This window comes from Bison bison, unplaced genomic scaffold, assembly GCF_000754665.1.
Source record: "Bison bison bison isolate TAMUID 2011002044 unplaced genomic scaffold, Bison_UMD1.0 scf7180017864254, whole genome shotgun sequence".
NCBI classification, from domain to species: Eukaryota; Metazoa; Chordata; class Mammalia; order Artiodactyla; family Bovidae; genus Bison; species Bison bison.
This window is the reverse complement of record NW_011494826.1, coordinates 9,860,883-9,872,690: the sequence shown is the minus strand read 5'-3', so window position 1 is coordinate 9,872,690 and position 11,808 is coordinate 9,860,883. Positions and strand designations below refer to the sequence as shown.

General features: G+C 53.0%; 1 protein-coding gene across 1 annotated transcript in view; it reads left to right on the top strand.

Annotated features, from left to right (window-relative positions):
* The window catches only part of SHF (Src homology 2 domain containing F), a 26,679-nt gene that overhangs the window by 9,814 nt on the left and 5,057 nt on the right, over nt 1-11,808 (top strand). Inside the window, 3 exon segments of the mRNA XM_010847776.1 lie at nt 7,054-7,195; nt 9,480-9,686; nt 10,843-10,983. Of these exon segments, the coding sequence (XP_010846078.1) occupies nt 7,054-7,195; nt 9,480-9,686; nt 10,843-10,983 (490 nt within the window).

Sequence of the window (11,808 nt, the reverse complement as noted above, 5' to 3'; positions counted from 1 at the left end):
GGCTGGCCTGTCCCCACGTGTCCTTAGGCTCCTCTTCTTCCTAATTTTCCCTGTTGATGATGGTGGTGGTGGCAGTGGCTTTGTTCTTACTATTGACCAGTTAGTCTCCTCCTCCCTGACCATTGCCTATGGGCATGTGGGCCTGGAATGTCCCTGGCCCTCCTCCTCTCTGCATCCTCTTGGAAAGGCATAACAGGCTGCCCACCAAGCCATGGACTCCTCCGGGACAAGGACCATGTCTTCATATTATGTCTCACAAGCACCTAACACAGAATTTGGCATGAAGAGGGGTGGTGCATAAATAAGTCCTGAGTTGTGACTGTCCATTGCCATAGTGACCTGAGGGTGAGCATTTCCCCTAACTAAAGCTGCCCATGTCCATATTCTCACAGAGACCCCAAGGAAGGGGCTGTGCCCACACAACCATGTGGAAACCCACAGCCTTTTCTCACCGAGGGCATCCATCCTTCTCCTAGTCGGCTCTGTGATCTGTGGGCTGCTCAGACCTTGTGGGCTAAGCAGTGTCTGACTCCTTTGTCAGCTGTGGGGACAGAAATGAAATGGAGCACTCAGTGGTTTAGTGGGTGTGTGAGAAAGATCCAGGAAGCTATCTGAGCTGGCCCCAGGGCAGGGATGCTGACCTGGGGCTGCCCCCACCCCCTGCCCCACCATTCCGAGAGAGCAGCTCCACCCCCTCAGAACAGTTTGGATCTTCTTAGGAAGAGCCCAGACTGCACACCTGAGCCCCTTACCCTAAACCCAGGTGTCGGCCCATGCCTGCAGAGCCTGCACAGAGTTGTGGCTTCTAGATAGTGAGCCAGCCTGGCCCCCTGAGCCCCTGCTCAGCCAGTATTTCTGTTCTTTGTGGCTGCTTTCTCCTTAGTCTCCGTTTCCCCCGCTCTTAGCCCTGCAGGTCCCCTTGGCTTGTTGCTTTTGGGTTACTTCCTGAGGCGCGACGGAGCTGGGCCCCAGGTTTTACTTTGGGCTGGCTCATTTCTCTCCTGCAGCCCAGCAGCTGGTACTGGGTGGGTCAGAACCCTCTGAGAGGCTGGATCATGAGATTTGATGCAATGGGTGGAAATGCTTCTGTGATGAGCCAGAGAGATTGAAGGGGAATGAGCCCAGTGGATGTGGGTCAGGAGAGAATAGGCCTTCAGACAGGACCCTGAGAGGCCTGGGGGCTCAAGACCATTAGCCTTCTCCCCATGCAGGGCTCTGGCTGCTGGCCCACCCTGAGACCCATGGCTGCAGTTGGCAGGGGTGCACGGGTGGCCATCTGGGCAGGCCTGGCAGGGCAGGTGTGGGAGCAGCGGGAGCCGCGCCCTTCACCAGGCAGGCGGGGCCTTGCCATCTGGCTGCAGGAAGGCTCCCTCTTGGTGCTGGGCCCTGTCTGGCCATCAGGCTGTGCTCTGGCAGAGGGGCTAGAGAGCTGTGCCTTCCCTTGCTTTGCTCCCTTTTCTCAGACCTTCAACAGGAAAAACCTGATCTAATTAGCAAAAGGGGCTGCGGTTGGGAGAGGGGCCCTGACTGGATGAAGCTTTGAGTTGCCTCTGACCATCTGCACAATGTGTCCTTTGCCTCCATCATGCCAAGATACGTGTGAGAGAGACGGACAGAGATAGAGAATGAGTGAGAGTGAGAGCAAAGAGAGAGAAGTGGTGTGAGCAATAAGACAGGCACCTTATATGAACTAAGGTTCTTGTCCCTAGCTCACAGATGGGCCTCTAAGGTTCACGAACCTCCAGAAATAGTGCGCAGATATTTGGGTGAGTGAGCATTTTTCTGCGAAAAGGCTCACAGCTCTTGGATTCTTATTGGTGTTCACAGGGCCCAAAATATTAAGAACTTTGAAAAACAGATGCTATACCTCAGATGATTTTCATGTGGACTTGGATCCTCCAGTCCCAATTTGGAAATGAGTGAACAGATAGGCAGGAGGAAGGAAGTGAAGGATACATTCCGGGTGCCAGAAGATGAACAAGCTATGCCTGCCCTGGGGTTAGGGGGGCAGGTAGGGGCCCTCCCTTAGCCAGTGTTTATGGAGTGTTTGAGTATCATTAAATGACACGGGCCCAGGCACCGCCTGGGAGGCTGAGGTCTTGCCTTTTTGGGGTTTGTCTGCTTTAATTTTCCTTCTTATGACTTGCACAGAATCTGGAGGTCTGATCTGTTTATCTTACACCTGTCCTCATGTCCCCAGTGACGGAGGAAGAGAGAAGGGTCTGGGTCAAGGGACCTCTGTGGACTGGTTAGACCTCTGAACCCTTTGTGGCCCGGGCTGGTCATCTGTGCTGCTGTTGGTTCCCCTGCCGTTGGTGCGTCGAGGAGGGCCAAGGCCCGCGGTGACTGTGGGATGGTGTGGCAGGCCTGTCCACTCTCTTCACTACCGCCTTCTCACGCTGTGACACTCCCTCCTCTGGAAGACACCTGTGGCTTGTTGGCCAGTGACTCAGTGACATTGCAGCCCTGGTGCTTTACCTTTGGGAGCCAGGAACAGGCAGGAGCCTGTGACCAGAATGGGAGCAGCTGGCTAGGGTCGGGGCTTGGAGGGGTACCTGGAGCCAACACCAGCTACCCTGGAGAACCAGTGTGGTATGATAGGAGAGCGAGAAGGGGCCCAGACCCTGCATACAGTGAGCCTGTCATGCTTCCAGAGCCTGGGGCCCAGTGGTGTGTAGCTTCATAGCACCTCGAGGTGCTTCTTCTCTCTTTCAGAGCTTGTTTTTTGTGTGTGTCACTGTGAGCTCCTGAAGGATCCTGAAATTTGTTCTTTTCATATCTAACAATGTAATCATGGATGTTTACTGAGCCTCTACCTCGTATCTAGCATTGTTTGAAGCAGCTCGCGTATATTAGACAGTTGATCCTCACAACAACCCTATAAGGACAAGTCTGGTCTGTTATTATTCCAGCATTACAAATAGGGAGACCAGGAATGTTGAGTCACGCTTACTTGGTTTCACAGCTAGTTAGGAAAGCTGAAGTTCCCACTGGGGCAGCCTGATTCCAGACTGACTGCCAGCATCGTGGGACCCTTGCACCTGCCTCGAGGACCCCTGCAGAGAGAGGATGTGTCACTAAGCAGTTGCTAATGAACAAGGGGAAGGAGACTCTTAAAGAAGGAATGAGGATTGCATTCTATGCTGAGTTCACAATTTCCTGAATGCTGAAGGCCAGCACTTGCCCCTGAATCCCAAAGTGGCCCTCAGACAGACCTTTCAAGAGTCTTACAAAGGTTGGTAACAAGGGTTAGTTAGTACACGTCTGTGATGTTTGAATGTTTTACAGGCATGGCATTGCTTTGTGGTTAGAAAAGGATAATAACAAATTTGCTTCATGTGAGGGCATTTCCCTGGCAGATAATATTAGGAAGGGCATTCCGGTAAGTGGGAACAGAAAGTGCAAAAAGTTTGATCTTGAGGAAGGTAAATATCAGTAGTACACCATTTCCAAAACTGACAGATTTTCAGTGGTAAAAGGATTTCATGGTTAAAATAGTTTGGAGAAATGCTGAATTAGACAAAATTAGTTTATTCTTTTGACTGTAGGACTTCTCATGGCCTTTAACATGCTATGGTGTATTTTATATCTACAAGTAGAGGAGGGAAGATGCTACATTTCCCAATTCTTCTGGAAAATCTATGGCAAGGCACTAAGACCTGGGTCTCTGACTTTCTTGTCTCCACTGCTGCAAACTGTGCACCCTGGACAAGCCTGGACTGTGGGGCCCCAATGCCTGTATACAAGAGATTATCATCAGTGCTAAGACTGATGGAGCACTGACTCCATGCCAGCCTCTGAGCCAAAGACTTTTGTATTCATTGTCCTCTACCCAATCCTGTGAGACAGATACTAATACCAACCCCATTCCACAGATGAAAAGACCAGAAGCTTCCAGACATTAAATGCAAATGAAAGAAATAGAGGAAAGGGACAGTGGTAGACTTTGGAGACCTTACAGAGCCCAAATCCTGTGACATATGTCCCCCTTGCTCCCCTGGCCTTAAGAACCCCATGGATTGGCTCAGGAACTCCTAGCAGGGTCCAGCTGCAGAGTGGGAGGGTGGAACCACATGGTGGGCCTGCCAGCTCCCTCAGGAGAGGCCTGGGCAGGAAGGAAAGGCAGAGCCAGACAGCTACTTTGGGAGGGACACTGCCCAACTGAACAGGTGCAAGAGCAGGGTCTTGGAGCCACCCTGCCAGATGGCAGGAGGGGAAGGAGACCTGGTTGGCAGGGGGCCCTCTGGGGAGCAGCTACTCACCTATTAGTTTGGAAATATTTCAGCATTTCAGGAGCGTTCCAACTACCAGAGGGTTTGCCTAAATATCAGCCCCGTGTTTTAGGTGCCTTCCCTGTCCGTTCCTTCCTTCTGCCCTTGAGCCAAAAGCTTTGATCCCCATCAAATACCCATTCTCCTGACTGGCTGCTCCCACAGCCCCTACTGGTCAGTCAGTTAGGATGAATGGGGGACTGAGACTTGGTGTCTCTCCAGAAGATGGAGTCTGGGGAGCAAGAGGCCTTTTGAGCATCCAGAATGCATACTGAGCAGCTACTGTGTACCAGGCCGATACCATATACTACAATGAGCACATCAGAGTCGAGTAGAGGACCCATAAAGTAAGTCGTGGTGGAGGAAAGGTATCAGAAGCCGGCAGAGGCAGCTTTCCCACACCTGAATGGTTTGCCTTCTCACGTGACCTGGAAGCCACTGCGAAAGCAGGTCTGGTCTCTGATGGGGGTCCCCCATGTCCAGGCAGGTGCTTGTCCTGCCAACCTCCCAGCAGGCGTCTCTGCTGCTGTTCCTGATCCCTGTCCTGTGGGTGGCTTTTCTGGGCACCCCCGCCTAAGGTGAGGGCCGGGGCTTCCTGGAGCAGGTGTAGAGCCAGGAATGGAACAGAGGAGCCATTGAGCTGCCCACAAAGCTGCCACCTGGGTGCCCGTGGGCCCTGCGGGCTGGTGCTGTGGAGGCCCACGCCAGCCTGGGAGGGGTCACAGCACCTGGCCCAGGCTCTGGTGGGAAGGGCCGGCCTGCAACTCTGACTGAGCTTGGAAAGCCAGGGCATGGGGTGCTCCGTGGAGTTGGGGAGGAAGGGCCTGGGGCTTGGGCCAGGTGCTTCTGCTCCCAGAGCAGCTTCTGGGGACTCATACCTTCTGTCTGACTCCTCACCCAGATTCATGCTTCCTCTTCTGAATGAACAAGGAAAAGTGCTTCCTTTGTCCTTTCTTCCTTCCTGTTTTTATGTACTGATTCAACACAGAATTACTGAGCACTTTAGGCATTGGGAATTTAGCAGTAAACATGATTCCTGCCCTCAGGAAGTTCACAGTCAGCAAGAAGACAGATAAGAAGACAAGTATATACTACACAATGTGATGGTAGCCCAGCACAGAGCCCCTAACCAGACCTGGGGGGAGACTGACTGGAAGGCTTTCTAAAGAGAAATAAGCTGATCCAGGTAATTGGAAAGCCTTAGAGATAAAAAAGAGATTATAGAGCTTTCAGGTAATGAAGTGACCGGAAACTTCAGGGAGGGAGAGAGAACATTTTTCTAGTGCCTACTGTGGACCAGGTGCTTATTAGAGCTGGAGAGACAAAAATGACAAAGAGCTCAGGTTACAGGAAGAGCTGGTGGAGGTGATAGGATGATCTGAGATGTGGCCTTAGGGGCATGCAGAGATACAGTAGAGATAAAGGAGCTGGCGGTCTGGATTGGAACGAGGTGAAACAATTGGGAGCTGAAGAACTGAAGGATGAGAGTTCTGCTAGGAGCTGTTGGGATGCATGTCAAAGACCCCTGGAGGGGCCTGTAGAGTGCTGCTGCTGCTGCTGCTAAGTCACTTGGAACCTGCAAAAAGGGGTATCTGAGGTGGGAAGTTTTCTTTCTTCATTCCGCCTTGCTAGGGGTCTCAGATCCTATTACCCAGGCCAGGGTGGTCATCCCCACAGCCTCCCTGCCCAGCTGACTCCCAGAGTTCTGATCTGGACCAGAAAGAAAGTCTAGAAAAATGGGGGAGAGGCAGGAGCAGCCCTCCCCTAGGCCACAGGCCTCACAGCTACCTCTTGTCAATGCCCAGCATCCTGGTGTGCAGTGATCTCCCAGGGCTGTTGGCACGGGGCGGACTGGGCTCTGTGTCTGCCTCAGCGGGTCCCCCCACCCACCCAGCCTGTGCCCAGCTTGGAGAAAGGCTCTTTTGTCCTCAATGAGCCCCGCCCCAGAACCTTAAACTCTTCCGAAGGGTGTGTGGTTTGCCGTTCACTCTGCCTTGACTGGAAGCAGGAACAGAGGGGTGGCCATGAGCCACTTGTGTGAGAGAAGGGGCAGCCTGAGTATGGAGGGCCAAGGCCAGGGCTGTCCTGTCCCTTCCCTCCAAGAGCCCAGAGGGGTTCCGCAGAGCCCAAATCCTGGTTTTCTCAGGGCTGTCCTAAGGTGGTCTCTCTCCCAGGATAGCCAAGATGCCGTGCTAGCAGGTTGACAGCATGATTTTGCACAAAGGGCACAGGTTCCAATCCTGGTTCCTCTGCTTACCTGGAACAGACTTGGGTATGTTGTTCCCTACCTGTCCTGAGCCTCTATTTCCTAAAAATGGGGATAATAATTCCCATATGGCATTTTGAAGGGCTGTGAGGATAAACCAGTGAACTGTGACATAAAGTCAATGCTCAGCCCTTCGTTCCTCCATGGTCAGCAAATATTTTCAGCATCTGGGAGTGCAATGGTAGACATGAACCAAGCTAATCGCCTCATTGCCTGCTGTTCCATGCTTATTCTTAGGACACTCCCAACACCTTTATAAGCAGGTTTCTGAATTAATTCCTTCTGTTAGGCCATCTTGCCTAGTGGATGGCCCAGAGGCACACAATTAAGAGAAAAGGAAGATGGCCCATTCTGTGGGCAGCCTGGTGGGGGACCCCACAAAGGAAGAGCCAGAGCTTGTCCCCATCCAAGCTCCTGGGCAGCCAGGACTCTTGTTCCCATGGACAGAGCAACCGGGGAGAAGCAGAGCTGTCTCTCAGATGGCTGAAGCCTGCTCCCCTCACTCTCTTCCCACAGTTAGCAATTCTAGAAGACTATGCGGACCCTTTTGATGTTCAGGAGACTGGCGAAGGCCCAATAGGTGCTGCAGGAGCCCCAGAGAAGGTTCCTGAAAATGACGGCTACATGGAACCCTATGAGGCACAAAAGATGATGGCTGGTAAGTGATGGAGTCGGGGGTGGGAGCAGGGTGGGGGACACTCCCTGAGGCCTGAGTATTTGAAGAACAGGCTCTGGGACCCACAAGTCTAAGGACTGATTCCTTGGTCCCGAGAAAATAGGGAGAAAGCCTTTGCTGGGTCCTTGGGGAGGGTGGTGGCCATTGCCTTCAAGATAGTCATTTTGGAGGAGCTGGGACTTATGGAGCCTAAGACCTAAGGTACTGGAGAAGGCCATACAACCAAAGGTCAGACAGTAAAAACATTTGGGATAGTCAGGAAGGGCAGGCTAGTGGGCTGGGCTGGGGGTCACTGATCCCAAGCAGAGAATCACTAGCTATAGGGAAGGTGATGGGGTCGAAACGATGGGATGTTGAAGTAAACACCTTTGTGGCGACTGGAAACACATAACTAGACATGCAGATGCAGTGCACAGAAGTGGGTATGTAGTTCAGGGAGTGAGGGCAGGGAGAAATGAATAAGACCTGGCCCTGGGGAACAGAGGTCAAGAAAGCATACAGGAAAAGGGACCAGCAGGGGAGGATGTGGTGAATCAGTGTAAGCCAAGGCCCCAGGGAAGGATGAAAGGAAGGTTTGTTCAGGGGCAAATAATCTTAGTGCTAGGCATAAGGCTAAGCCTGGCTAAGAGCTAAGAGGGGCAGTAAAGGATCGCAGAGGCTCGAATGAGGCATTTGGACTTGCTCCAAAGTGGGGAGGGGAGCCATTCTGTATTCTTAGACAAGAAAGAAACAGGATGAATATGGCATTTTAAGAGGATTGCTGAGGCTTTGGTGTACAGAACAGGCTAGAAGAACTGGGCATCAGGAAGATGAGTTATTAGGCTATTGTGGAAATTGTTGAGGCTTTAAGAGACCGATAATTAACACTTCTTTCTTCCCCTCTGGGCTTGGAAATAACTGAGAAATAGGATTAAGGAAACAGACAGATGGAGATAGCAATGTCAGCTTTATTACTGATAAAGTTGATTGGAGAACATTACTTAGCTATGTCACTACAATGGGCTTCTTAATACTTCACCACAGAATTAAACTTGCCCACTCAGGCTTGGGCAACACAGGACAGCTGTAGGCCCCTGTACGGGGGCAGGAGGAGAAAGAACCAGAATGTTCTCTCTCTGCAAGTAGACAGATGTGGGAAAGAAAGGAAGCATCCACTGTCCGATCAGATAAGCTGCTCTCCCTCCCTGGGTGAGGTGGGTGAAGGGGCAGAGAGAAGCAGGGAGTGTTATTCCATGGAGACCATGAAACATGAGCCTGTAGAATGGAGGTTCACCCTAGCAGTAATCTAGACGAGGAGACCTGGCCCTGTGGAATGGAAGTCAAGATAAAGTGTCAGAGGGAAAGGGGTCGTAGAGAGTTGAGAGCGGGGAGTCAGCAGGTGGCACTGAACATGTGGGATTCAGAGAAAGAAGAGGGGCCAGGACCAAGGAGCCAGCAGTGTAATCGCCAGCAGTGGAGAAAATGAGAGGGTGGCTACTGTATTTAGATCAGAGGGGTGTGGATACCTGGGAGGTCTAGGAGTGCCCTGGAATTGTATGAGAAAATTTGCACATTTTTCTGGGGGAATAGCTCCATAATTTTTATCAAAATTTCATTGGGGTCAATGATCCCTAAAAGAGGATCACAGAAAAGACTAGAACTTTGGAAGAAAGCAGTGAGTTTGAAACACCAAAGGGAAATATCTTTATGGCAGTTGGAAACATACAGATGCAAAGGGTGCCATGAGACTGAAGAGTGAGGGCAGGGAGAAATGAATAAGGCTTGGCCGTATGAGAACAGAGACCAAGAGAGGGATCCAGGGAAAGAGACTGAACGGGGGTGATCAGAGAGGCAGACAGTCCATGAAATTGACTCATCCAAGGGCACAGTTTCAAGGAGGAGGAGGTCAGCAGTGCCTGAACAACAAAGAAGGATTTTCTGACTGTGAGATGACAAAACTTGAGGCTCAAAGAAATAAGTGGATCTGGGTAGCAAGGAGGAAATGGACTCTGCCTCAGTTTCTGAAATGAGTAAGCCTCAGCAACCCACCCCTTGCTGGCCATCACAAGATCTCTTTTCAGTCTTTCCCTTTGGTGCTTCTCTGCCCCTGCCTCCGTGGGGTCCCATGCTGTTGGAACCCCAGGGGTGTTTTGAGGGGCCTCTGGTCTCCCTGCAGAGTCAGCAGCCTCCCCTCTGAAGTCTTATAGCTGGAGGGTGCTGCCTGCCAGGGGAGCTAAGCCAGGCAGCCAGGACCACTCACACCTCCCCTCCTGCCTTGCCCTGGCAGAGATCCGGGGCTCCAAGGAGACAGCAGCTCAGCCCCTGCCTCTGTATGACACACCCTATGAGCCAGAGGAGGAGGGGGCCACCCCAGAGGGTGAGGGGGCCCCCTGGCCCCGGGAGTCCCGCCTGCCAGAGGATGATGAGAGGCCCCCCGAGGAGTATGACCAGCCCTGGGAGTGGAAGAAGGAGCGGATTTCCAAAGCCTTTGCAGGTGAGTCCTGGGTAGAGAGGGCAGTTCTGCTGGGGCCTCGGAGCAGCTTTCCAGGCTCAGGGGAATGGGAGGACTGGGCCTGGGGACAGAGGTGATGAGTTGGGCACTGTGAACACGAACTGTGTGCAGCGTCAGGGGATGACTTCCTGCATCACCACCTCTCAGGCCCCCATCTTTTAGGAGGCAGGGTAGACTTAAAAGTAAAGAAATTCCAAACAAAATGCTCAAACGTGTGGCCTGTGTTAAAGACTTATATTTAACAAAACAAAGCACAGAGGGTGTGCGTGGGTGATGCAAGAGCCTGGATCCTTGATTCAGTGAGAACATCAAGGACTTAGTGCCGTTAGACCTCATTCCTGCTCCTGTGTCCTCCTCAACCCTCCCTGGGCAAGGGGCTCATCCTGGAGCTGGACTCGGCTCTCCGCTCTGTCCCCCCAACCCTGGCAGTCAGACTGAGAAACCACAGCTTTCTCATTTGTTTCCTGTAAAGCATGCACCGTTGAGGATGGGCCATTTATCTCCAGGAGTCTCCTTGGAGAATCAATACTGTTTGGATTGCTTAATGGGAAAATCTATGCTCGTCATTAGGAAACCTCGTTAGCAGTCCTGCAGCCGCCAGTGGCATGGCTCTGCTAATTGTCAAGGCTCAGGATTGAGAGTGTGGGGGGTAAATTTCAATAAAATATCTGCCCCCGTGTCTGAGCTTTCCTGACACCCTGCGGCCAGACTGGGTCTTGCTACCCATGAGTTCCCAGGCTTCAGGTGAAAGGGAGAAGAGAGGCAAGGTGGGAGGTGCCAGGAGGCTGTGGGGGCGCCTGGGTATGGTGCTGGGTGGTGTGGACAGCCCTTTGTCCCACTTTTCCTCCCTGCCCAGTCCCTTTGGGCCCTGGAGGCTTGAGAGACATCAAAAGGGACCTGTGGGGCTGGCAGAGCAAGGCCCTGTGTTCTGCTGTTTGTCACTGGAGCCTCCCACTGGATCAGTCAGTGCGGCTCCACCCAGTCCCCTAAGAGTCCTCTTCCCCCAGAAGCCGCCCCTGCCTCTGCTCTTTTTCCTTTCCAGGCTGTCCTATATCCTGGCTCTGGTTTCGGTGTCTCAATCTCTGCCTCTCTCTGTCTCTGTCTCTGTCTCTCTTCTCCCGGCTGCTCCTGGCTCCAGTTGACATTAAGGTCATCAAAGACCTACCTTGGCCTCCGCCCGTGGGACAGCTGGACAGCAGCCCCTCCCTGCCCACCGGGGACAGGGACTTCTCCGGTCCAGCCTCCCCCGTCCCCGAGCCCAGCCAGGAGGATGGCAGCGGTGGGTCCCGTGGGGGCTTCTGGAGAGGGCCATCCTGTAGGCCCCGTGGGATTGGGTGGGAGGAGCTGAGAGGTGGGGTGGAGTTCAGAGAGCCCAGGAGGAATGCCTCTGGCCCTGGAGGGAGAGGAAAGGGACAAAGGCCTCGGTCCTCCCTCCTCAAAGCACAAGGGAGGTGCCTCCTGAGAGAGGCCCCCTCCAGATACCTTTCCCACCAAGCCAGGTAAATCCACTCTTCTAAATTCACCTTTTGGGGCAGAGCTCTGCCTGACCGGATCCTTCAGCAGCACAAATAACCCTGAGGCTAGGTGATACTAGCACAGGAAGGACCTGACTCCTTAAAGGAGAGATCTGATTTTGCACCTGGTGACTGGAGGGCTTGAAAGTGGTACTCAGAAAAAGAGCCCAAATGGGGAGAGAGAAGACACTGCACCCTTCATCTATGTTCAGTTTTATGCACAATGGGCAGCCAGGGGTGGGCTTGCAGCTGTGCATACACACACAGGCATGAGCACTTGTTTGTATATTTGCGCCTGTGTGTGAGTGGGCATCATGTAAATACAGGCTGAGGCGGGGGGTCTCTGTCACCTGTGCATGCTGGCTTTACCCGTGTGGGCCACTGGCTTCAGCCCTCCCTGGGCAGGCTGCCCAGGGTCTTGGAAGGGCTCTGGGGTCTGGGAGGGCACCGCTGCCTCTGCTGGGCTTCTGTCGGGGGCAGGGGGGTGGGGGTGGGGGAGCCTATGGGCAGCGACCTTGGGGGAGGGGGCAAGCTGGCGGCTTTGGGCTTTGGGCAGGGATGGCCTGTCAGGATGGCACCAAGGGAAATCA